The sequence below is a fragment of the Oculina patagonica genome, chromosome 8 (genome assembly GCF_052425735.1).
Source record: "Oculina patagonica isolate OP01 chromosome 8, crgOcupat, whole genome shotgun sequence".
Taxonomy (NCBI): domain Eukaryota; kingdom Metazoa; phylum Cnidaria; class Anthozoa; order Scleractinia; family Oculinidae; genus Oculina; species Oculina patagonica.
In genome coordinates this window covers 10,530,369-10,557,752 of record NC_135765.1, presented here as the reverse complement: position 1 = coordinate 10,557,752, position 27,384 = coordinate 10,530,369, and the positions used below count along the sequence as shown (strand labels likewise).

General features: G+C 38.5%; 3 protein-coding genes and 1 non-coding gene across 4 annotated transcripts in view; 1 reads left to right on the top strand and 3 right to left on the bottom strand.

The window, feature by feature from the left end:
• Positions 1-555, bottom strand: part of LOC144662610 (proto-oncogene tyrosine-protein kinase receptor Ret-like) — a 28,042-nt gene extending 27,487 nt beyond the window's left edge. The window contains exon 1 of the mRNA XM_078523461.1: positions 466-555. The gene's annotated coding sequence lies outside the window, so the exon portion shown is untranslated. The remainder of the gene's footprint in view (positions 1-465) is intronic.
• Positions 1-27,384, bottom strand: part of LOC144662521 (uncharacterized) — a 183,105-nt gene that overhangs the window by 89,660 nt on the left and 66,061 nt on the right. The window contains exons 7-9 of the mRNA XM_078523343.1: positions 10,186-10,440; positions 9,525-9,800; positions 8,766-9,014 (exon numbers count right to left, since the gene is read on the bottom strand). Coding sequence (XP_078379469.1) covers positions 8,766-9,014; positions 9,525-9,800; positions 10,186-10,440 — 780 coding nt within the window. The remainder of the gene's footprint in view (positions 1-8,765; positions 9,015-9,524; positions 9,801-10,185; positions 10,441-27,384) is intronic.
• On the bottom strand, positions 16,462-26,510 carry LOC144662641 (uncharacterized). The gene is made up of 3 exons (XM_078523506.1): positions 26,278-26,510; positions 18,829-19,218; positions 16,462-16,615 (listed from the first exon to the last, which is right to left on the bottom strand). Exons 1-3 carry the CDS (start codon positions 26,351-26,353, stop codon positions 16,593-16,595), a joined length of 489 nt encoding a protein of 162 aa, XP_078379632.1. The 5' UTR covers positions 26,354-26,510; the 3' UTR covers positions 16,462-16,592.
• On the top strand, positions 20,571-20,644 carry Trnat-agu (transfer RNA threonine (anticodon AGU)). The gene has a single exon. It is a non-coding gene; the product is annotated as a tRNA-Thr (tRNA).

Sequence of the window (27,384 nt, the reverse complement as noted above, 5' to 3'; positions counted from 1 at the left end):
TAGAAAGCAATTTTCTGGAATGTTTGGAGACTTGAAATTTTCGAGCAACTTGCCCTGAACTTGTGGAAAACGTTTTTAAAAGATTTCTCCTATTTCTATCATTTGCCAGCAATAACTGCAATATCATAGATAAAACGAATTGCTATCGGTCCGGTATTTTGTCAGAACCCTTTTAAAAGGCCACCTGTTACTCTTCCCCCTCCTCTTTATTTAGTTCAATGGAAAGAAAGATTCCTACCGGTCTTATTTTCAAGAAACTCATTCATAAGAGTTTGGATCATAAATGAAACATCTCTCTGTCACTTTTTCCTCGAGGGAAGTTCATTTCGTTTTTTGTAACCAGTGTGAGTTATACTTTGATTTGTATGAGCTATTTATCTCTGTTCTAATTCCCAATCATTTATCATATCTATATGTAGCCAGGAAATTTTCAAAGATGCAACTCCTCGCCTAAATGTAACTTACCCGTTCCGCTGCGCATTCTTCGTAGGACGATGATCAGAATAAGAATAATAATCGACAGCAGAAGGATGACAATGATATAAACAATGTGGAGAATTGTCTCGTTACACGACGAACCTGAAATGTGCAATTTAAATATAAATTATACTATTAAAAATGGAAGAGTAACCAGGATTCATAATTAAGTAAAATGTTTTTGAAGCGTTCTCTGGTTAAAAATTTGTTTAAAGATAAGCTTTCGGCTGCCAAACTACAGCCTTTAACGAATGATAAAAATGGCGCGAATGAATAAATATATAGGGTAAAAATGTGTGAGAAAATTACAGAATAAAAATGCGTAAAAAGGTGACAAGAAAAATAGTGAGAATTTGATAATAAAAAAAGAGCTATTTTGAAAGAATAGAATATTGTGGGGGTAATGATCTAGCATTGTTGTCCGCTTCAGTTGTCATGGCAGTGTGCCATGACTCAAAAGTTTTTCGCACGCGATAGTCTCCTTCGTCGATGACTCGTGCATTTTTGAAATCAATTTGATGGTCGTTCATCCATGCATGGTTTGCAATGTTCGATCCTTTATTACAATGTTTAACGTTTCTGATGTGTTCTTTTCTTCGCGTCTGTAAACATCTGCCAACTTCTTCAATGTAGCTCCAACTACAGTCATTGCAAGGAATCTTGTAGACCACATTTGTTTAAAGGTGGCTGGGAGGTCTGAATTTTGGTGAAGGGAACTCTTGGTGAAGGGTTCTGTGGGGTCTGGTGACGACACGAATTCCATTGTTTTGAAGCAATCTTTTAAGCGGTTCGGTGAGGCCATTGATATAGGGCAGACAAGCCAAGTCAAATGTTTCTGATGGCTCGACCCACTTAAAAAACAAACCAACAGTTGGAAGGTTGCACGCGCGGTTTAGGAGAGTGGAAGCTGTGCTGATTTTGTGTTTCTATTCATGATGTGAGTTAAAGTCTAAATACCTGTCTGTGTGTGTAGGTTTTCTGTATACTTCGATGGTAATTTTGCCATTTTTTCTGTTGACGAGGGTGTCCAGAAAGGCGATTGGGCCATTGCTTTCAGTTTCGATTGTAAAAGAGATCTTAGGGTCGATGGAATTCAAAGTGTCGTGGAAGGCTGAACCTCCAGAACAAATCTCACTACTGATGATATCATCTCCCTTTGGAATTTGTTCTTTCAAACAACTACTTCGTCTACAACGATTGTACCTACAAACAGATCCACGGCTGTGCCATGGGTAGCCCAGTTAGCCCTGTTGTAACTAACCTCTGCATGGAGGTAATTGAAGATTCAGCTCTGATTAATTCCACGGTACCACCCAAAATTTGGAAAAGATATGTGGACGACAGCTTTGTCATCATCAAGAAAGACGCCATTTCATCCTTCCACGACACTTTGAATTCCATCGACCCTTAGATCTCCTTTACAATCGAAACGGAAAGCAATGGCCAAATCGCCTTTCTGGACATTCACATCATGAGAAGAAACACAAAATCACCACAGCTACCACCCTTCTAAACCGCGCGTGCAACCTTCCAAGCACCGCAGACGCAAAATCGAAAGAAGTCAAACATATCTCTGATGCTTTAAAGGCGAATAGCTACCCCCAATCAATCATCTCTAACATCCTAAAGAAAAAAACGCGCTACAGAAACAATTCCCTCTCCAGAGGAACTTGTTGGTTTGTTTTTTAAGTGGGTCGAGCCATCAGAAACATTTGACTTGGCTTGTCTGCCCTATATCAATGGCCTCACCGAACCGCTTAAAAGATTGCTTCAAAACAATGAAATTCGTGTCGTCACCAGACCCCACAGAACCCTTCACCAAGAGTTCCCTTCACCAAAATTCAGACCTCCCAGCCACCTTTAAACAAATGTGGTCTACAAGATTCCTTGCAATGACTGTAGTTGGAGCTACATTGGAGAAGCCGGCAGATGTCTACAGACGCGAAGAAAAGAACACATCAGAAACGTTAAACATTGTAATAAAGGATCGAACATTGCAAACCATGCATGGATGAACGACCATCAAATTGATTTCAAAAATGCACGAGTCATCGACAAAGGAGACTATCGCGTGCGAAAAACTCTTGAGTCATGGCACACTGCCATGACAACTGAAGCAGACAACAATGCTAGATCATTACCCCCACAATATTCTATTCTTTTAAAATAGTTCTTTTTTATTATCAAATTCTCACTATTTTTCTTGTCACCTTTTTTGCGCATTTTTATTCTGTAATTTTTTCACACATTTTTACCCCTTTATATTTATTCATTCGCGCCATTTTTATCATTCGTTAAAGGCTGTAGTTTGGCAGCCGAAAGCTTATCTTTTAACAATTTTTTAACCAGAGAACGCTTCAAAAACATTTTACTTAATAAATTATACCACTATTCATTTGAATACTCGGAATTACATTTTTTTGAAAAATAAAAAGCACTCCAGAATCATTTTCTTACAGAAACACAAGTAAAACGAGGCAAGTAAGGGAATACGCTTACAAATAAGCTTGCTAATTTCCACTATAGATCGCGTTAGATAGTATTTTATTTACTGATATCTAGTTACTTTTACCTTTGATTGTAACCTCCACCGTGTGACTTACAGTTCCTTCAGAGTTGGAGACTTTACATTCATAACTCCCCGCGTCTTCTTTACTAGCGTCGTCAATGATGAAGTCGGTTTTATTGATGCTACTTTGAAGCACCTTGCCATTTTTTCTCCAACTAACATGCGGTGTGGGAGAGCCCTCAACTTCGCATACCAAGAAAAGTATGTTTCCTTCGACAACAGCGACTTCACTTTTGCTTTTCTTATATATTGTTGGTGGCGCTATAAACAGCAAAGAAACGTAAGAAATATAAAACCTGCATGTATTTGTCAGCCAATAATAATAATAATGATAATTATATTGATTATGATAATAATAGTGGTAATGATAGTGATAATCATAATCATAATCATAATCAAAATAATAATAATAACAACAACAACAACAATAATAATAATAATAATAATAATAATAATAATAATAATAATAATAATAAGTAGCATAAGACTATTGTCTCTATGCTCTTACATTAAAAATATAAAAAATATTTAAAAGAATATACAGCTATTTCAGTAAACGTTGTTCCGGATCAAAGCTTAAAGACAAGACTGAAAGGCAGTATGGGTAGAAGAAGAGATCATTTGCACGTGCTAAATATTAAAATATATAGTGACATGATAAACGCGAATTTGCACGTTTTCTCTTTCTTCAGACATGTGAAACAGGGTGCTTTTTTAAAGTAAAGCTGCAGAAAGGCCTCCTGAGAGGAAAAACAAACTCGTGAATTCCTCACGTGCGAATTACAAATTTGTACATTTAATGAAGCTTATATGCAAATTTGTAGTGAATACCCAGAACACCATGCGGTATTGCCTTTTAGCTTTAAGCTTTGACCCGACAACGTTTATTGAAATAGCTGTATAAAGATAAAAATGAAAACTGAAAAGCATAAAAGGAGTTAAAAATAGATAATAAAAAATTTAAAATTTAAACATTCAAGAAAAACACTTTTTAAAAAGGAACGTCTAAATTAAACTTTTAAAATATATGATTAGGTTGGCGGAATGACTAGCAGTTTGTGTGAAGATGAGCGTAACGAGCGGCCAGAGATATTTTGCCTAGATTGCCAGGGGATCAAGCGATTACAAATACTTGAGAGTGAGCCATTACTCTCTTGACACCTGTATGTTTATGACACCTGCACTGTTTCAGGGACGTTTTTAACTGTATACTTAATATGGAACACACCTAATGTCTTGATTCTCATGATCTTTCCGTCTTCTTTGCGACTTTCACCAAATTCGTTTGTTGCAGTTACCACAAACTCGTAAACCCTGCCTTTCTCCAACTCAACTTTCAATTCTCTTACTGATATGTCTGTAACTGTGTTAAGCTTGGTCCATTCTCCTGGTTTACCATCAGTCACTATTCTCTGGTACACAGTGTACTGGGTGATTACCCTTCTATTATTTTGTGGTTCACTCCACTTCAAAGTAATTGTATCGTCTGTTACTTCATTGGGCAGATCGTCAATTGTCGCTGCTGCTGGAACTCCTTGGTTGACAAGAATACCATGATCAGTACTGTTATCAATAACAAGTTATAAGTTTTCATTTTTGCTTTGCAAAATTTCTCCATGTGAACTCCAAATGACTATGATTTGATCCTACTATATTAGATGAAAAGTCCCCAAAAACTTATTATTTTGTCTAATGGTGTTTCGCCATGTCAAATCTCGATGATATGTGGCATTAGATGTTGAGGAAGGATTATTTTTATTTCCAGTGACGTTTAGGACTGGTTTCCCAAACAAGAATGAAAGGACTATTTGCTTTAAATTTAATGTCGCTAAACGAATCTAGTCAATACACTACATTTTTTTCAGTTTTACCAGGGTCTGAAAGGGGTTTCGCGCGATCCGTGAATTGACCGGAAAAGCGCATGAATCGGGGAAGCAGATGAAATACAGCCGTGGTTCGTGAACTTGACATTCACTCTGACGCGTGATCTAATGAAGTTGCCATCCGTGAAGTGGGATTTCTACCGATACAGTCTCGTAAAAATCAGATAACCCTACACGAATACAATACATTGCTCTGTAACTGAGCTATAGCCATGTTATGTATCATTTCTCAAAAAAAGAAGCCAGTCATAGGTTAGTGGTTCGTTTGAAAATGAAATAAATTTTCCTTTTAATTTGTAACTTGTAAAAACATGTGCACGTGGCGACCTACAAAATTCATCGATCGCGTCCGCGTCGCAGCGAACTTACAATTGCAATGGCGAGTAATGAAATCGGTGTCAGAGTACTGGTATCGTTTTATCTTATACCGGAATCTGCCAAGATAACCACTCTATAAGAATTTTGGAAGAATTATGGACCAGAGGACATTTTCAAAGTTAAAACATGAACCTAAAATACTACAAACCGTAGAGGTTATATTTGAAGGCACATTTGATGTACAATGCTCTAAATGTTTAACCAGAAAAAAAGAATGTTTAGGCAATGTATTCTATGTCATCTAATATTACCATACTTTTTATCGCCAGAAATGTGCTAGTGAGCTGTGATTGCTATCTGCAGATCATTTTAAACCAATTTATGACCACTGTATTTCAGCATTCGTGAATGTTCGGAAATTTAACCCGTGATTCGAGATTCGGCCCCCCACCCCGCCATCCCCCCCCCCCCCTTCCAGACCCTGTTTTACACATGACGTACTGTGCATAGCATTATTATGTGTCCGTTATCAAATAACTCGTCTTGAAATAAATCAAGGTCACATATTTCTAAAGTAAGATGTTATATACATTCCTGTGACTGTTTTTTATTTTCCACTGTTTCGTTAATTATAAAATGGTTATTGAGAAAAGGGGCTTACATTACACGGTTGAAGGACAGAAGATGATTCAACACCAAATACCATGCCAGATACATGAAGGAAAATACCTGGCGCTTTTTTATTTACCTTCATACTTGGTCTTCACTGCCTTTTCTGCGGCAGGTCCTTCAAACACAGCATTCCTGGCAAACACCTTCACAGTGTAATTGGTATCTCTCTCCAGACCTTCAACAGATAGACTTGTTGTACCAGGGTCAGTAACATTCTCATTCTTTATCTCAGTGCCACCCTTTAGTATGACCACTCGGTACGCTGTGATAGGACTCCCTCCATCATCAGTTGATACAGTCCATTTTACTGTCAGTGAAGTGGCCTGAATGTCTGATGCTGATGATATGATGACCGGTGATCCTGGTTTTCCTAGATAAAGTAAAATAAAATGGCGTAAAACTAAAGGGGATATGCTTTTCTTATGGTTACTTCCGGGGGGAGGGGGAAGAAACTTCCTTTGTTACACGACTCAAAAATGCGACATAGCAGTGCCGGGCAACCGAGTGTGCGCAGTAGCTATCGAAAGGTTAATAAGGACTTAGTGAATAGCATGACAAAGTTAATTGTTTAGTTTGCATGTTTTGGTCTTGACCGTGCACAAAACACAATAGCTATTTGCATTTGTTTGCTTCTTTGAACTTTGCCGGACATCAAAACAAAAAACAGTGATAATTCTGTAATGATTTACCATTTTTTGGTTCTTAAATGTCAACCGTGACAAATGTTTCGCTTGTTATTCCACGCCGCCAAAACATTCTCAGTGACGTGAAACATCAGATGAGAACTCTGGCTGAAAATGCAAAAAAAAAAAACATCTCAGCGGCGTGAAACATCAAACGCAAAACCGCCACTTTTCACGCACATTTCACACGCATGCAGTCATTGATATTTAAATCTTCCTGAGAAGAAGCAAAACTTTGGGTGACGTCTTTCATAGCAACGGCTTGATTGACATAGACTTGCACCGTTTCCAGGCACCGTTATGTCGGCAAAGAAAAGTGCTTACTTTCTCCCCCCTCTCTCCGGGTTACTTTTATCATCGCCTGTTCTTATTGTGTTTTTGAAATGTAATTGAAAGATCTAACTCAGACACTCAAAAGATAGTGCAGGATGCAATGGAGCCAAACAGTTCAACGAGCCTCAAAGCAACAGAATTCAAAATGGCATGGAACCGGACATTCAACAGAGAAGGGCAACAAACTTATCGAAGGAAACGTAAAATCGTCACAGAAAAAGCATCTAAGTGCCATGTTTGCGTTACACCTAAAATTTGGATTAAGAGTGTCGGACCCAAGATAATTAGCACGGAACTCAGTGTTGATTGATAATAACATTGCGAAACATTTGTCTGGAAATCGAGTGGCGCGAAGTGACGACGTGGGCTACTTGATTTATTCCTCACAGGAGAACTTGTGAAGAAAATCTTCCGCTGATGTATTTACATCGATGCCACGACATTGCCATATGACATAGCTTTGAAAATGTTCAGAAGAAACGCCTTAGGTGTCTTTATTTGGTGAGATTTTAATCGTTATCGGTATAAGGATGCTTAATTAGCTATTTCGTACCGATTTTATGTTTAATAGGACAAATAAATAATGGCTTTTGTGTTTAGGTAAATTCTGATGAAATAGCCAGAAATCGATAAGTCACGTGCATAAAGTACCTCTGCACGAATAAAGTCCCAACATTTTTTTACTTTTTTTGAGAAGTATAATGATGGCTTTCACTACTAATGTAAGAATAAAGTTAATAAGTTGTTGCTCATTGTAGATGTTTGGCATTAACTAAAAGCTATTTTTAACAGTACAAAATGTGTATTTTTATAATTCTAACCAATGACGGTTTAATTTCTCTCTGCACCAAGTAGAAACCAGATCTAGAAAAACAGAAAGAACACTTACCTATCTGTTCTACTTTCACTATCTTGAAATCAGCAGGAGCGAGTCCATTGTCAGCATCACACTTGTAACCACCAAAATCTTGATCCACATTCATCTTCATATTCACTGTGTTCTGTGTAGCTGTGCCTCTATTTATTTGACTTCCATCAGGTTTGTACCAGGTGAGTGTTGGTGTAGGAACACCATCTGACACACACTTCAATGTCACTGTCTGACCGATCCATGACTTGGCAGTTGATGTGGTGGCTTCCTTTATTGTAGGCGGGTCTAGAAAATGATTAGTGTAATTGCATGGTGGCTTCCTTAATTGTAGGCGGGTCTAGAAAATGATTAGTGTTATTGCATCAGCTGCAGACAAAATAACAGAAATTCGTAACAACGAAAAAGGTCAATTTAAAAAATGAAAAGGGTTTAATTTCTATTCACTGATTTGAGCACTGCAGCAAGCAACATTAACCTTCAAATAATGGTCGTTAGAATTGTTAGAGAGATATCTACTTTTTCCAGAGATGATCCACAAGCAATTGACCGTTTTACCTCTACAGAGATGCAGAACCATTTAAAGTGTGATACACACGAAGGCTATAGAACTAAAAAAAAAGGAGAGTAATGATGGTCTAAATGGAACGAAACAGACACGCATATAAGAGCTAAAGTGACTTTAATGACGGTAAAAGCATTGTCATCGATTGCTTTCATCCATGAAAAAAATTTAAAGATTGCGTAAGAGATTTATCCAAGCCATCAACAAAGTATGACGACGTTATGTCTTTTTATTTTTTTCCAATGCAACCCTACAAGATAACTTGATTGGTAAAAACATTGGCGTTCTGTCCCGAACACTAAATTACTAAATATTAAACTGCGTAATTTACAACCCCGTGCAAGATGATGATCATCCCTACCCCTTTCCCATGAGAGCCCCTGAGATATAGACTTACATTGCACAGTGACATAAACTTCCGCCGTCTTATCTTGCCCCACTCCATTGCCAACAGTGCACACATACATTCCTCCATCACTTCTGGCACTGCTTTGAGTGTTTGGATCTTTTGACACAGCTGTGCCTTGCACGTATTTTTGCCATGATATAGAAGGTGTTGGAAAACCTGACGCAGAACAGCTCACAACAATAGGATCTGTTTCAGTTACTGTTACGCTTTGTGGCAAGACGGTAAACTGTACAGGAACTAAACAGAACAGGAGAAAGTCCAGTGAAATAAATTAGGTTTTACGCCTCCGGCAAACTTGGATGTTTTTTCAGTTATGAAAGCAAAATGGTTTAAAAAACCAGTTATCACTGTTGGTGTATCTTCTTCAAAGGAATAATTTATCTAACCTACGTAGAAATCACACATAAAAAACGTTGACTTATTGATGTTTTCACGTTAACTAAAATGTACGCTAAGACATAACTTCAAACTCTAGAAACTAGTGATACAATATTGCATGGAAGCATTTGCTGTTATATTGCTGACTTGACAGTAAATAAGATTTGTGTGTATATGGCACCAAGGAGAGACGTTTTATTGGAGAACAAGGGAGACCACAATCACACTGAGCCAATCTGTTTCAGGCGTTTGGTTATTGGGAAACGGCGCGAAAAGAAAATAGCAAGTGAAAAGTGAAAAATAGGGTATCGCCATTACCCACTACCCGAACACCTGGTACAGGCTTCCTTTACTCTGCATTTCACTCACCTTTTACATTTAGTGTCACAGTGGCCTCTGGTCCATCTGCAACATCATTGTGTGGTACACATTTGTACTCACCATAGTGCTGACATCGCTGTACATTGTTGATGGTGTATTGGCCGTCATTAGTGTCTTTGACAAGAGTTGTGTCGTTTAAAAAGAACCTGTACTGTGATACTTGAGGCTTAGCTGCCATGACCTGACAGGTAAGTGTTACACTGCCTCTTTGTACGACGGTATTTGCAGCTGCACTAGTAGTTAGTCTTGTACCTTCAGGTTTGTCTAGTAATATAAACCAATGGTTAATCTTAAAATTCAGGTAATTAATTAAATATTCATGACCAATTTCAGCTCGACCAGGCATCTCGTTTAAATCCTTCGTGCATGTTTACAAAAATATTTTGCTCCCGTGCTATCGAACAATTGGATTTAAATAGAGGGTACGTTAAAAGACCATAAGATCTCAAAATGAAAGGTAAACAACTAACTTTGACTGGGAAATTGTAAGAAAGTGTAAGACTGTAAGAGTGTCTCAAAGCTCAACTGTAAGCTGAACTAAATGGTCATGATTGAATAACATAAACAATACTTTTTGCGCATTTTATGTGTCGTTGTGCACTAGCGAGGATACAGTTGAATAATTCACAATAACAGAAATTGTACTTACAATGAACCACAAGTGTCACGTGTTTTTCATCATTCCCTGCTGAGTTGTTGGCTTTACATGTATACTGTCCATCATCTGCTCTCTTTATACTACTGAACGTCAAAAACGCAATTTTCTTCCCTGAACTTTTTACCACTCCATTTCTAATCCATTTTACACCTGGGTCTGGTGTCCCGGATGCTGTACAGCTGATATTGACTGAGGATCCCTCATTGTAACTTGCTTGTACTGATGACAAGCGTATTTGTGGTGGCTCTGCAAAAAGAAGTTGGTTGAAGTCAAAGCTACTAGCTTACTACTATACATACCACATTATGTGCGTGAGCTTGCATTAGAGCTTGAGTTTGTTATGCATTGGAGGCTGACGTCATCTTAGTTTAAATAAGGTGTTGTGAAATCACAGCTGAAGCGGTATTTTGTAATTAATAGCCAGTTTCTGTGCAAACACCTGCTGACTTCCTTATTCAGACCGGGCTTTTTTGGACCTTGTCAGACCGGGGAGGGGGGGCCTATGTAACTTCCAGAATATTTAAGCAATCACCATGAAACTTATAGGATGTATTGTATGTCCGAATCTCTTTCTTTCGGTAAACGTCACGTGGGATGGTGACGTCACATCACGTGACAATTACATCATGATGTCAAAACAGCCGCCATCTTGGATCCGCCATCTTGGATTTCAAATTTTTTTCCAAAATGCCAGAAAACCGCCCAAAATCACTGCAAAGTACTCAAAATAAATAAAAAATGTAAAAATAATCCCATTTAAGTTGATTTTTATTAACAGAAACACGAAAAATTACAAATTTGGGAAAACATGCCTGTCAAAATGCCGTTGCCATGGTGATGTCAAGTTCCTGACACATCATCTAACCCTACCAAATTGTTGCCTAGGCTCAGTTTGCTGTTCAACCAAAATTCTACTTGAACGACCCGCCTATAGGACTCGGTGTCCAAGTCGGTGAAACCGCCAACGTAGATATAATTTAGACTCGTCACATGATAAAACTCTCTTAAGTGCCATTGTCAGAGAAAGTGTTCCAGACCTTGGAAGTCGGGGTCAACCGATTATCCAGAAACTTACTGCAGAAGTTGGCCTTGATGAGATATTCCAAAAGCCATTTGGGTTTGGTTTTTTGACTTTTACTTTCAAAGTTCCAGGGGTGGTCCCATATTGAGCCTTAATTTTCAACTCATGAAAAATCCTGTTTTTGAGGGAGTAAGTTTGCACTTGTATAAAATCAAACACACAAAACCTTTTGACTAAATACTTGTAGGCTGTGATTCTACTATAAATGCTCTTTCATTTCATATATGCCGATTTGGCATAGAGAATTCTGACAGTATGAGGCATGGCACGAAATTTGACCAACTTTTGATTAGTAAAACAACTACCCAAAATTGCCAAAATTTAGTAGCCTGCGAACAGGCTCCCGAATTGGGGGGTACGCGAGCGTAGCGAGCGGCGAACGCGAGCGAAGCGAGCGGAAGAGCGGGGCCTGAGGGGGAGTACGGGGGCGCGGGAGCCTGTGGACAGTCCTTTGAAACCGCCGATCCATGATACCAGATTCTGGTATCATGACCTGATTGGTCAGACCGCTAATTTTTGACATCTGAGCGATGAATATTGACAGATGCTGTCAACACAAAGTATTGCGCTACAAGTTTGCATATTCTTAACCTGAGATCATGCCCTCCCTCCCTACTTACCACTCCGGGGAAGGAGGGCATGATACATTTACTTGTCGAATCGTATGTAAAAAAACGGGATTCTGGTTTTTTTTCTGATTGGTCGAGAAACAATACTAAATGAAGCGGTGTGGACTGATTGGCTGTAGTATTTCAACGAGACTTCCGGTCAAAAGCTGGTGCTAATGGCTTAGACGAGGCGTGTTAATTTCGAGGACGATTTTTCTTCTACGTTAGCTGAAGCCCTGACAAATTTCAAGTGTAATTCTCTGAATGCAGAACAGATAGAGTGTTCGACAATGCGTAATTTGTTTTCGTGACGGTGTTTTGGCAGTTCATCGAATGAGTTTCGGGAAAACAAATTCACCAAACAATATTCCAGAGGTGTTGGAATGTTTACAGTGTTTACTTAAAAGCTACACGATGCTATCCGCGCCGTGAAACAGCTCATCTGTAAATTCCTTTTTTGTGAGTTGTAAGGGACGGCGTCTATCGCTGATAAATATATATTCGCGAGCGTCATTTCTCCCTGCTACTGAAAGCATTTTTATTTTAGCACGGCGAAGTTTTAAAAACAGGCTGTACATGTATAATTATTCTGCAGACGTTTTTCACGCCTCGTGGAAATCCGAGTCCCGAATTTGCCGCCATCTACAAAGAGTGGTATGACAGTTCTACGACACCTTAGTTTATTTAAATTTGGGGGCGGTTGGTACCCTGGGTGCCAGAGGTTTTTCTTGCGCGGTTTCCGGTGTCAGTCATGTCTTTATTGTGACCCGCGCGAAATTTTCTCGCGGCTTCGCCACTCGTGGCGACGGCCTTCGGCCGCCGAAGTATCCACCGCGCCCGAGAAAAAATCCTCTGGTACCCAGGGTAGGCGGTTGACGGCCGGTTAAATAAATGTATCAGGCGTTCTTTTTCCCTCTCTCATCTTTGCAAGGGAAAAAACGCCTGATCGCAGGTTAGCATATTCTTGGCCGCCGTGATCGATTTTGATTTCCGATTCCTTCGATACCGTTTTCCCCTTCCATCGACATTTGCCGCGCGAAGTTTAGAGATCTCCTTGAAGATTTTCTCTTTGTTGCTCAAGGGTCGATCTTGTTGGAGTTTTGCCGAAGGTCTTTCACCAGTCGGCGATCGTAGCACCGAAGGTCGTTTAGAGCCTGACGGAGTCGTACACTCAGAAGAATTCTCCCGCTGTTCCAAAGGTTCATTGCAATGGCTGGTAATCATTGCACAGGGATGTGAAAGTCGGACAAGAAGTTGAGCACAAAAAGGCATGACAATTGAGAATAATTTTCTCCACGCTGCAAGCAGTGTCTCAGCTTTTCAATTTCCGCAGCTAAAATCACACTTTCTTGGTCAGGAGCCACAAGCAATTCTTTGTTTTTCAGCGTGCTGAATACGGAAACCACTGGCACTCGTTTGCCCCGAGCGAGATTAGTAATTTCTTGCAGAAACGGCAAATCCGTTCCCGTTGAAAATACCCAAGTGCGCGAATGTTTTGAAAGCCGATGCAGTCAAACGTAAAAAACATAATTTTTAACAGGTCTAATTACATTACTGACAGATGTGTTACAGGATACATTACAAGTGGGCGGATGGGCGAAATCAAACAAAGTCTACAGGCTCCCCCTCAAGCCCCGCTCTTTCGCTCGCTTCGCTCGCGTTCGCCGCTCGCTACGCTCGCGTAACCCCCACTCGGGAGCCTGTTCGCAGGCTAAAATTTAGATGTTCATATTTTTTATCTGCCTAACTAGCAAAAAAGGACACTCATATCATGAGTTATCCCAATGCAAGGAGAACAAAATTCAGTTGAGAAAAATGTGGGCCGTGGAGTTTTTTAGTTCTTTAATGACCCATTTTGAAGCACACCCTGACCTAATTTGCATATTGTCAAAACCAAAAGTTTAACATCCTGCCTTTTTTTATATATTTTTAAACACTTTAATTTGCCTTGGTGAGGCTTAAAGTTGTTAGGAAAGCTCTTATTAGCAGTAATAAGGCGAGTAAACATAAATTTTGACTGTTAAAATTGCCAAAAAATTAGAAAATCAATACTGATGAAATCAGTTTGATCCCCCTCAAAACCTTGTTCCTCAAAATATAATGTGCATACAATACAGGGAGTCCGTATAACGTCTTCTTTCACCTCTTTCAAACATATACATGCTTAACTTACCAAAACTTAACTTACCAAAGCGTATTAAACGCTCTTCAAGTAAAGTAAGTTTCTATATTTTTGAAAATCGTGTGAGTAGAAACATCCTACGACGTAATCGTACTTCCTGGTGATCGTTACATTCTGCATTTGTTGACAGAATTCCTTTATAGTCCCTTGCAATCAAATAACATTTCTGAAGCCTCTCAGTTCTTTGCCATTTTTGCTGTTTTGGCTGCACACTGTTCATCCGCCATTTTGGATGTGGTCGCAAGAGAACTGGGTCGAGAGTCGCCTGACTAAAAACGTGGACCTAACGTTTTTGAAACAAAACTTCCATAGATTTCATTAAGAAATGTGAGAAAATTATTTTTGTTTTGAAATTAGCCTGTTTTTACGCTTAACTCAATGACAAAATCGTGAGACTTTTACATTTTGGTCGCATTTTATTAGACCCAGCCTGGGTGGAACAATTCGTAATGCAACACCAGGCCCCCAAATCAACCAAATGGCGTATTAAAATCATTCTTATAATGAAATGAAACATAAATTAGCAAGTGTTTTATCTCTGGTGTCGAGTGAGAGCAATTAAAATATTCTCTTTTCTGCAGATTACGCTTCTATAGGGTATAAAGGAACTACATCACAGTCAATATTATAAATCTTGAAAAAATGTCAAATTTTTTAGGTTTTTTGTCATGATCAGTCATTAAAAAATCTTTGTTTTTTCTCAGGTTTTGATAACTTGCAGAATTACTCTGTTGCCATTTTTTATGTGAGAAAACTATTATTTTTAGACTAACTTCAATTTGGAAGGAATTGGAAAATGACTAAAAAACCCGTGGCTGATAGCTTGAGCAAGAGGAGCGTATGTAAACGGCAGTGTCTGCCTGAAACATGCATCAACTTTTACTCTGTCCTTCACAGAGGCCTCTTTAATTTTTTGTAAGGGCTGGGAAATGGGGAGAGGTGAAAAGTTAGCGCGAGCCTGAGAGTGAAAAACAAAAGTGCTCGGGAGAACTGGGAAGAAGGAAGGAACAAATTAGTCGTTCCACGCGCTCCCCCTTTTTATTTTATTTTTTTTATATATTTTTCATGTTTTTTTACCTTTCCCCCTCCCCTGAAGGTGTCTCATTTTGATTCGAATGTTGATTGTAATATAATGATGATCTAACAATAGTAGTGCCTTCTGTCCTCAAATCATAATATAAAGGCTAACCATAACCGCATAATGCCACTTAGGATAACCGATGTGTTTTTTTAGCAAACGGCAATGGCTTGCACGACTCGAGGGCTCACACATTGTCAAGATACGATGGCGCTTGCCTATAAGTTTTACCCGCGAACCACCTCAATCCACACAACAAGCCGGAGCGATTTATACACAGAAATTAATGGAAAATTAAAACGTAACTGAACGCTTTATATCCCAGCTACATCATTCAAATTTGTTTGATTAAATATTTTGCCTAGAAGCTAGGTTTCACGTTTCATTAAGTTGTTTGGCATTCAGTTACGTTTATGAAAATAAAGTTTACCATCGGATTCCCATAAGACACTGTAATTAGTGACGGCGTTGCCTATCCTTCCAGATGGCGGTCAAAACCGTGACCGGCCTGAAGATCTATTATTCTCGTGTTGTGCTAAAAGAATATTACCATGAGTCAACTCTCGCTATAGCAACATGCTCGGGATGTCGTTTAGTGTCCGTAATAGCGAGAGTCCGTAATAGCGGGATCTGTGGGAAAAACGTTAAGTAATATAGACCGTTTTTAAGAACTGTAACGTGCTCATCAACAGTTCTAGCAGAGAAACTACGCAGTAGCCGTTGGGTACGGAGCATTACAATGGTCGAAGTTTAATTCCGTTTGAGGTAAGAAGTCGTCTGGAAGAAAAGGTTGCAGTAGTTTCAGAAATCTAACCTGAACTGTGGTTTTTCTGTTGTAATTCACCAGTCAGGACACTGTGACTGCTAAGCTGAAGGCAATGGTGAGCGCACCATTCACATGCATATACGTATGTGGCTGGCTATTCCTGCCAACTGCAACCAGGACTGGTTTTCGGTCTTGTGCATCATTGAAGAGTCCTGACAACATTTTGATGTCGATTGATGGCTCTTATTCTACACCATATACTGTTTACATGCTGTTACTTATTTTTCATCATAATATGAGCATGAGTGTCATTTCAATATAATAAAAACTCAAACCAGTACTGCTTTTCGCGAATTTCCAAAGTTAAAACTGTACCTAAAATCCAACGTTTAGCTAGTTTTACTAGTTCTTCTGGCCGATCTTTAATTTATTTATCTTGGTAAGGCACACTATAATGATCATTACACGACGTGTAAGTCCAGAGCTTTATTTCAGTAACCCTTAAAGATTCCAAAATTTCTTTTGTCCGTCTCATGTCAACAACAATAATTAACTACGAACACATAGGGTGGTCTGCCTGTGGTCATATGCTGCGGTCTGCCTGTGGTCATATGCTCAACAGCCAAGTTCCACCCAGTTCTAATGAAATGTGACCAAAGTGAAAGAGTGTCACGATTCTGTCTTTAAGTCGGGCAAAGGTCTTTTGCTGAAAAAAAAAACAACAACCTCTGAACAGGAAAACTTTATAATGTATAACGCACGTTGAGTTCACACGTCAGTCAGTCAGGCGACTCTTGACCCAGTTCTCTTGCGACTACATCCAAAATGGCGAATGGACAGTGTGCAGCCAAAACAGCAAAAATGGCAAAGAACTGAGAGGCTTCAGAAATGTTATTTGATTGCAAGGGACTATAAAGGAATTCTGTCAACAAATGCAGAATGTAACGATCACCAGGAAGTACGATGACGCCGTAGGATGTTTCTACTCACACGATTTTCAAAAATATGGAAACTTACTTTACTTGAAGAGCGTTTAATACGCTTTGGTAAGTTAAGTTTTGGTAAGTTAAGCATGTATATGTTTGAAAGAGGTGAAAGAAGACGTTATACGGACTCCCTGTATTGTATGCACATTATATTTTGAGGAACAAGGTTTTGAGGGGATCAAACTGATTTCATCAGTATTGATTTTCTAATTTTTTGGCAATTTTAACAGTCAAAATTTATGTTTACTCGCCTTATTACTGCTAATAAGAGCTTTCCTAACAACTTTAAGCCTCACCAAGGCAAATAAAAGTGTTTAAAAATATATAAAAAAAGGTAGGATGTTAAACTTTTGGTTTTGACAATATGCAAATTAGGTCAGGGTGTGCTTCAAAATGGGTCATTAAAGAACTAAAAAACTCCACGGCCCACATTTTTCTCAACTGAATTTTGTTCTACATGCATTGGGATAACTCCTGATATAAGTGTCCTTTTTTGCTAGTTAGGCAGATAAAAAATATGAACATCTAAATTTTGGCAAGTTTGGGTAGTTGTTTTCTCATCAAAAGTTGGCCAAATTTCGTGCCATGCCTCACACTCTCAGAACCCTCTATGCCAAATCGGCATATATGAAATGAAAGAGCATTTATAGTAGAATCATAGCCTACGAGTATTTAGTCAAAAGGTTTTGTGTGTTTGATTTAATACAAGTGCAAACTTACTCCCTCAAAAACAGGATGTTTCATGAGTTGAAGGCTCAATATGGGACCACCCCTGGAACTTTGAAAGTAAAAGTCAAAAAACCAAACCCAAATGGCTTTTGGAATAATTTTATTATCTCATGATGTCCAACTTCTGCAGTAAGTTTCAGGAAAATCGGTTGACCCCGACTTCCAAGGTCTGGAACACTTTCTCTGACAATTGCACTTAAGGTCGCGTGGAACCTTTACTCTAGTGTCGTAGGATCCACGTTATGGTATTACTGCCTTCGATGTAGGGTATGGTCGCCGTAGAAACAGGTTTCGGGAGTTTCAGGAGTTCGGTGAGTATTTCGTCTGAAAATTTTTTACAAGCTGTTTGGTGTGTCACAAAGTAGTCACGAGCGCCTCGTCAAAAGTAATAATCGATGGTCGCACGTAATTTTTGCGGAGTCGGGTTCTAGGAAGATTCATCCAATAATTTGTCAGTATGCGTCGCTGTACGTACATCCATCCGTTCGCCACTAGCACTGCGCCTGCGTGAGCTGATAGAGAGGTTTTTACTTGAGTGTCGAAAGTTATTCGCGTTTGTTTTAGTTTTGCATTACTACGCTTTGTGATTGGTTTAAAACCCTCGCGCCACTTTTTAAGGCAATCAGAAGTAAAACCAAAACCAATCATGACACGCTCGCGCACGTTTTCCCGGGCTTTGTGCCAGCTTCATGTATTTGCTTCGAGTTTTGATTGGAGTACTGGATTGTCTGTGTTCTTTGTGAATGGTTAGAGTGATTACTTTGCTTTTGGTTTCACGACACTCGGCTCAATTGAAAACTGCTCTATTTACGCTAAAACCTTTTGGACATTTCAGTTTGACCTAAGCGAGGCGATTGTATGAAAAGGTGACAAAATTGTTGGTGCGCTTTTCACTTTGTAATCTGAATGAAAGACGTGAAGAAAGCGAGCAGGAGAAATATGTCTTTCTAAATATTCGATTTCTAAGGATCTCAAAGGGGTTTAAGGCTCCAGGGCTCCGGCCTCAAAAAAGCGGGACTCCAGGGCTCCGGGGCTACAATAAATAGGGCTCCAGAGCTCCCGAGAATTTGATCGAGTCCTCCGGGCTCCACTAATATACGAGTCTTTTACAGTTTTCCTGAGTTGTTTATCAACGTTTAATATTTGACACAGTCAATTACATTAGCCTCAGTTTGTTAAAACACAACGTTATCGAGTACCATACCTATAACTTGCACTGGAATCTTGCGTACCCAATTTTTTGGAGTTGCTCCTTGAAAAGACGTCAACTCACAGCCAAAGTCTCCATTATCATCACCAGTCACATTGAGAATGATCAATATGGCTCTGTTGGGAATCCAGGTTACGTTAAACCTTCCCTCGAAACCTGCTGCTAGACCCGCTTGTCCTGATGATGGCACGATGGTAGCAATGTTTACATCGTTTAAACTTAAAGTTACTAAAATCAGATTTAAATCTGCTGTCAGACTGAAGTTCCAGCTCAGTTGATAAGTGGATCCTTCACGAAGCGGTATATTGTCTGCGATGAGCTCCACTAAGTTATTTGATGTTGTCACAATCGGAGGAGGTTCATACCATGTAACACTTCCTCCATCTGAAATAAAACAGCATTCTAATAAACATCAAAACATTTTACCGAGTTCTGCAAACAGTTGGTATCTAATTGTTAATTATCCCACAAGTAGCCATAAGCGTACTATCGGTGTACTATAAGAGCTTTTATGGATCTAAACTTGTAGATCTAAAAAATTCTCTTTTACTTCCAAAAAATTAATAAAGGGAAAAAAGTTTTAAAGACCTCACCGGTTGTCTTTTTCTTTTACAAAGAAAATCGAAATCTAGAATTTTTCCACTGATGAAGGGCCGAGCACGAAACGTTTAGAACTTTATATGTATTTATGGCACTTATTTCTACAACAAGTGAGAACTTTTGTTGCTCTTTAACATTAATTTCTCAAGTTTGAATAGCAAAGCACTTGATAGAGGGGTTTGATGTGTTTTAATATGATTGTATAAAAGTACCAACCCAAGTAAACAAAGCTCTTGGAATGACTGCAAAACAGTTAAGTGACCTAAACTATCAGCTGTAACAGTTTTATAAACAAGAACAAAAAAATTATTTCTAATACCGCAACGTTTTCATCAGACACGCCTTGCTAATTTTTTAAAATTCGGTATTTTTTCCCTTCAGGGTTACTCTGCATGAAAGTTATTTCCCACTCAACACTTTGCACTATGTTTTGAAGAACCCCTTCCCCAGAAAGTAGATTTTGTGGCGCCAGTAATATGGTCTAGATTGTCCAATAGCTATAAATTTTCAAAAATTTAAGGTGGCTCAGAAACTGCTTGGTAGAATTGTTTTTAAACTTTGCAGAAAGTTGTATCTGAACATGCTGATCCATGTTCGATAATAAAAAATGGGGGTTACGGAGCTTGTTTTTGAGTTATGACTGAGCACTTAAAGCCAAAATTAAGGGTGTTTTTAACAGGTTATAATCTTGCTATGGTAACCAGTGAAGACAATAAAATTACCAAAACTTATTCACCAATCATTGGGCATTTATTTGATACATTATTGATGCATCAACTACCTTACCAAGGAAAATCTCAAACTGTTACTTAATGCACTAGTTATATGGCGTCTGGACTACTGTAATAGTATCCTTCGATGGTCTCCCAAAACAGGAACTGGATTAACTTCAAAGAATTCAAAACACTGCCGCACGTCTTATCACTAGAACTAAACAGTACCAACACATCAAACCTGCCCTTCGAGAACTACACTGGCTACCTGCTGAGTTACGGATTATACTCAAACTTCTGCCTATCACTTTCATTTGCTTAAAATGTATATCCGCAGTACAAATATATGAATTTCATATATTCATTTCATATCTTCTCCATCCACGGGTTTATTACGAACTCACAAGTGACCAGCTCCCAGTTGGCTTGATAGCTCAGTTGGTTAGAGCGCTGCACTAGTATCGCAGAGGTCATGGGTTCGATTCCCGTTCAAGCCTGAATTTTTTTCAGGCTTGCTTTTCCCAACTGCTTAAGTTGAGTACATTACTGCGATGATCTTTCATTTGCTTAAAATGTATATCCGCAGTACAAATATATGAATTTCATATATTCATTTCATACTTTCAAAATTGTTCACAGACTTTGCCCAGCCTACTTGTCGCACCTCTTACAACAATACCACCCACAACGAAGCCTAAGCTCATCCTCTAAACTTCTTTTTACTGTCCCTACTGTGAACCTTGTGATATACGGTGAGGGTCCCTTTTCTTTCTCCGCACCTATATTATGGAACAGCCTTCCGGTTTCTGTTAAAAATACAACATCCCTTTCGTCTTTTAAATCTGCCCTTTAATCATTCTTGTTCGGGGAATTTTTATTTTTATTTATTTAATAAACAAATTGTACCTAGCTTTCATGTTACCTTAGTTTTAATTATTTTTTTCATTTATTTTTTACTGTATAGGTTTTAACTAATTTATTTTAATATAGTTTTGTAAGCGCATTGAGTTTTTTAAATGCGCCCAAAAAACTTTATTATTATCATCATCATTGTTATTAAGATCCGAAATAATTGCGGGGCTAGATCATAAACGTTATTGCTACATTTTCTCATTTTCGTCTTTTAAGGTTCGCAACATGTTTAGCGTTGTACAAATACAAGTTTACCTGAGCAAGCTGCAATGCTTGTTGTATCAGCAAAACCAGCCGACACCACCCTTCATGTATTCGCGAGCAATCAAACAGGGAGTCACGAGAGAAAATAAACTCCTACCTTAGTATAAGGAAACGAACTCAGAAAAAACCTCACAACCAAAAAATATCTGTGAATCAGCTTTTATCCAGATGATTTTTGAATATTTCTAGAAAACATTGTCTTAACTGAATTTGGTTTTGCCTTGGTGATGTATATCCCCCTTCAGGGAAAATAGCTCTTGTTTAGTTACATGACTTTGATTACAAAACGTTCGATTGACTTCGGCGAGATACACCTGATTGGAGAAACGTTGACCCATGAAAAGCATAAACCAGAAACGATGCAACACAAACGATGCAATGGGAAATCGTGAAAAAATATTTGTCGTTTGTGACAGAATGAACATTACAGTATGTACATCTACATTTATTAAGTTGATAACATCATTTATGACATCACATCAACTATAAAAAACATACAAAATAAAAAACAAAACTTACATGCATAAATAAGATATAAAAATACTTAGCTACAATTTACTTGTTTACATGCTTCCCTAAATTTACTTTAAAATTCGATAATGACTTGCAATTCACTAAGTAAGCGGGCAGTAAGTTCCACTCTGTTATTGATCTAGGAAAAAAAGAAAAAAAAAAAGAAAACTTGCGTATGGGGCCCAGTTCTCGGCCACTTCAGACGTAAACTTGTATTTCTTTCCTCAGAATAACCAAAGAAACTTGACATTTCTCCCAGAGCTAGCTTCATCATTCAGCTTTTTGGTGTAAAGCTATCGAACGGTCAATAATTAATTTGCCCAAGCAATATGAAAAATAAAAGCACCATTTGTGAGCCCAGTTCTCGGCCACCAAAAAGCATATGCGTAATTTTCTGTATAAAGGCTCAATTAATTTTCACAGTCATAAAACCACTCTGTGAACTTATTTTCGCTATGTCGATCCCAAACTATTTTATGAGGCCTTGTACTACTTTAGAAAAAAAGGTTTTAACGCGCCTAGTTGCTTGCCTATGTGCACGTTCTGGCAAAGCCTCAGAATTGCGTTGTGTGACCAATGCATTTAGATGGTTTATTTTGCAGTGAAAACGTCTTGAAAGAGTTAGGTGTTGTAGAAATAATAGACAAGACAAGAGTCAGCTCAAAACTTAGAGATTTAATTGAACTTTATTTTTAACATTTGCTTTCGTTCATTTTGGCTGCAGCAGATGATATTATATTAAAAACCAAAGCGCTACGCTGTCATAGCGACCAGGGTGGCCGAGAACTGACAAATTCGCAAAAGTCGAACGAAAAAATTTCGAAGCAAGTTAAGACCAACAAAATTCAACGGTTCAACAAAAAGTTAACTTAAGCAGAAAGCTGAATTGTTCTTCGTTTCACATGCCAAAAATTAGCTAGTTTGGTAAGGGCGAATTTAACTACATCCATGAATTTTAAGGAGCCGTAAGCAAACAAGTTTTCTGGAAAACAAATTTACCTAGCTCCGCGTAAACTAGACGTGTGAGCTTTCTTTTGCGAGTTAAAGAATCAAACTCAAGATACTTAGTGCACAAGAATCATTTTATCGTTTGATGGAAATAACTTTTTCTTTTAATTCAACTGGGGCGCGAAAAAACGCGTTGAACGCAAAGTGGCCGAGAACTGGACCCGGCCGAGAACTGGCTCCATACTGTATAATAAGACAGGTTGCATAAATCATCATCTTAAAGCTCTCAAAGAAAGAAAATATCTTGATTAATATATAGATTTAGGCAAGCCTAAAAGCGGTGCTTCCCTTTAATTTATTTAATTTTTGCTGGAGTTACAATGTTTTCATTTTGATAAATATGCGGCCAAAGCTTTAATGTATACGCTGACCCATAGGTGCAAGACAAATATAAATCCATCATAATCTCGAGGGAGAACAACTAATGGCCAAAAAATTAATTAAGAGTTTATTCTCTCCTTTCTAAAGAATAGAAATTGATTTTACGATCCTCTTATCGTTTTGCCGGCTTTAATACAACTCATAGCCTAAAAATTAATTAAGAGTTTATTGTCTGCTTTCTAAGAATAGAAAATAGCAGGCATATTCCCGTCTTACTTTTCTTTCCTGTATTTGTCTTAACATCGGCATACTGAAAAGGGTTGCCCAGTCACGTACGCAAATTTAAAACTTATTTTTTTTTTCTTACCGTGTGTACAATTTAAACAAATTTAAACGTACACTAAATCATCTCTATTCAGTGTAGTTATTCAGTGTAAAAGTGGACTACACTAAAGAAAAAAAAAATGTTTGAACTACTTTAAAAAATATGAGTCAGTTTATATTTTTCACCTCGCGCTCGAACTAGATGGGGTAAACATGTTTTTCAGAGCAAGTTGAGTTTAAATAAATTTATTTTGTTCGAGCTTTATGCTTTGTCGTCGTTTAGCACTTCGAAAAACGTCACTTATACTGTACGAATTTCTTCCGCCGAGAAAATGTGAGGCTGAAAGTTGGAATAAACTCACAGCAATAATAAATAAACACTCACGGCAAGGGATTAGAATTCGACTTTATTGACGGCCAAAGAAATCAACTTAGGGCAATAGTTAATCGGTAAATCCATAGCAAATGAAACCAACTCAGGGGAACAAAACAAAATGAACTCACATGTAAGCGTAAGCTTTACAAATGTACTTCAAGTCACAGTTAAAGCGACTTAAAGGGGCAAATTATAATTATTGCTTAAGTCAAGGAAAGATCTAAAGTTTTCAGACACAGAATCTATCGAAACTGCACTTAGAAAGTAAGCTTAAGTTTATAAACATCATGAAATTTTCTGTCATAAAATCAGGCTCAGCAATTCAGTACAGGTTATTACCTAGCATCAGGTTCCTGTATCTTTCTTCAGCGGACTTGATCCATGCAGTGTTTAGCTTCGTTTTTACACAATCATTGCTAAAGTTGTTGTATTCTTGATGTTGATGGCCGAAGATTCATCCGCAAACAACAGAAACTAGCAAACTGGACGTGCACAAGGAATATCATTCGCAATTATTCCGGGTCTCATCGTACACCTCTTTCGTTATCACGGAATATAGGTGATTTTTGAAGACATCTTGCGAGAAATATTACGGTAAAAAAGTTCTCTGTCGCTCCTTTTTATACTCCCGGTTTTATTCAGCCTACACAGTGAACACCGCGCAACACATTTTCCCGCGTTTTCATAACATTACTTCGTTTAGATCAAACTGAAACGTCCACATCATCCAGTCGATAAAAGAGAACGTCAATTGCTCATTTTAGGGTTACGAGAAATTCGACCAGAGACCAATAAACTGAATTTAACCGAGTAGCGATCGAACGAGAGCCATCGAGCCATATTGTTTTTTTTTTTTTTGGCGTAAAGGCTTCGATACCCTCACACACGAAAAAAGACTAACAAAATAGAGCAGTTGGATAATAAACCTCTCAGATATTTTGCTGTGTAGTATCGCTGTGTACTTTTACCCCTGTGTACATTTTGTCTTGCCTTGCGAGGTTTATTTGCTGTTTGTAATTTCCTTACTTTTTTCTTTAGCCACGGGCGGGCAACCTCGTCCCCAGGCCTTATCCGTGCGTACGGGCGTACGTACGTACGTATGTAGGCGACTCCCAAAATTTCTCGATAGGATACCATTTGCCTGCCTATGGATGCTCCGCTCGCGCGCCTTCGGCGCGTGGGAGCTCCGCTATAAAATAGAACTTAGCTTACCAATGCTGTTTACCCAGAGTCCCATTCGGTCTTATCGTTCATGGTTTATGCTTTTCACAGGGCCAAAATTTCTTCAATTCGGCGTGTATGAATACAACTTAAAAATACGTCACGCAAGAATCATACTCTCTGTTAGATGTTCGCCGGTTAGAACCGAACAGGAACTATCAAACGCTAACAAGACCCCAGTAGTAATTAATATCCGGCATCTGTTGAAACTACAAAGCCTTGCTCGTTAGCATTATATTAACTCATTGATTGTCGCAGAAACATGTTAAACGGTGTTTTGTAAAGACAATTAATTAATTAATTAATAAAATTAATTTAAAGCTACTCAAGCGTCTACTGATACGCTTGGAATACTTTCAGATTGCTCTCGAAGATTCTTTCATTAAAGGTGCTTCATTAATGTTCAGTAAACTGATGTACGTAAAAGAGATTCCTGCTCATTTCCTGGTAAAATTTGTTTTTAATATTCAAAAAATATCCCGAAAACGCGTCAGACGCAGATCGGATGCATTTTGTCAATTAACTAAAATGTAATGCTAAAATGTTAATTAGGGAAAATCGTTCACTGAAGCGGCACAATTTAGTCGTCGACCTTTCATAAAACAGTTTTCTAAGGTAGATTTTGCCGATAAAAGCACTAGAAAGGTTGCCTTTAAGAGCATTTTATGTCAATTTAAGGCAAGTGTAACCTCAAAGCAGTCGCAAAGAATTGATATGCATTGATATCGGCGCATAAAAGTGATCCAAAATCACACACGAATAGATACCAATCACTCAAGACACAATCTAATGGAGGGCTCAAAACACAGTCACAATTTGAGTTCTAAATGCTTAATATTGTAGATGTCACATACTCAAACCTTAAAAAGAGCTCTGCGAAGTACATTACATCATTTTAGATATTCTTACAGTTCATGATACGAGGTGCATTTGAAACGGTGTCGCTTCCGAAAACTTCCGGTCAAGTCATCGAAAGCGAGCTAGCGAGAGTCGAACACCCGAGCAGAAGGACGCACTTTCGCTTGGACTGAAAACCGCATTAGTTGAAGTATATGAGAAAAACACAAGAATACTAAAATGGTTTCTCTAATCACAGAAAATGCAACTTGGAAGGCCTCTCGTACTAACTATGGTTTGAATTGAGGCCGAAGACAGCCTGACAGATTATATTTGTACTAGAATGATACATACCTGCGTGCGGAAGTAACAGCAATTCCAGAAAAACACAGCAGTATGAACAAATTCGTAGTGAGTATATAAAACTCATCTTGTTGATATCAGTGTTACAGACAACATAACAAGGTCTTTGTAAGATGTCTGATCAAACACGAGCTATCCAACACCGAGCGCTCTGCTTGTGACACTCAAAAATGCACGTGACTACTGTAGCTTTATCTATTATAGAGACGACTGGGGACGAGTCAGTTATAGATAGGATATACATATGTAGCGGAAGTTACAGGTCAGGTCACGCTACATTATTCTTGCATATTATTATTTGTTTATAATTTTAGATACATACCAAGCTATTTAAGAGGGTTATGGAAAGTCCTAGTTCACAAAAAAGTCCACGTTGTTATGAAATTTGATCAAAACTCTACTACCTCCCCGCAATCGCCGGATTTTGAGATCGCACTCGAAAGTTGTGTCTTAATCTATGGCCATGCATGAAAATATTCCGCCGAGTACCGTCGCCTCGTTGAAAAACATATGAAAGTTTCCAAAAAAACTTGAAGCGATTGCAGGTTGCCCTCTCCATTCTCTCTCTTCAGTTCAGGCAAAACAACAACAGCAACAACAACAACGACGACTTGAGAGAACTGGGAAGGTGAAAACGCTGTGGGTATCTTATCTTATTTTTTTTTTATAGTACCCCTGACTCGTCCCCAGTCGTCTTTTGAAGGACGACTAGGGACGATTTGCTCGAGCGTATCCGAGACACGTGGAGCATGGAAGACAATCGCACGACCAATCAAAAAAGTTGGTCACACAGGCTACCCCCCACAGAATAGATTTGTTTCTTTATGGACGTTCTTATAAAATGGAGTTTTGTAAAACACAAATAGTGACACGCTGAACTAAGGCATAAGATAGTCTAAAAGATAGGATTCATAGAATGATTCTTACCTGCTCGCGGAAGTAACAGCAGTGAAAGAAGAACGTACATGTTTGTATATATTCGTACTAAGTCAACGAAACACATAATACCGATGTTACAGATATCTTTGTTAGATATGCACTGCACTATTTCAATCAGCACTTAATTGATAGGCTACCAAAGTGTGTCGGGCTTTAAGG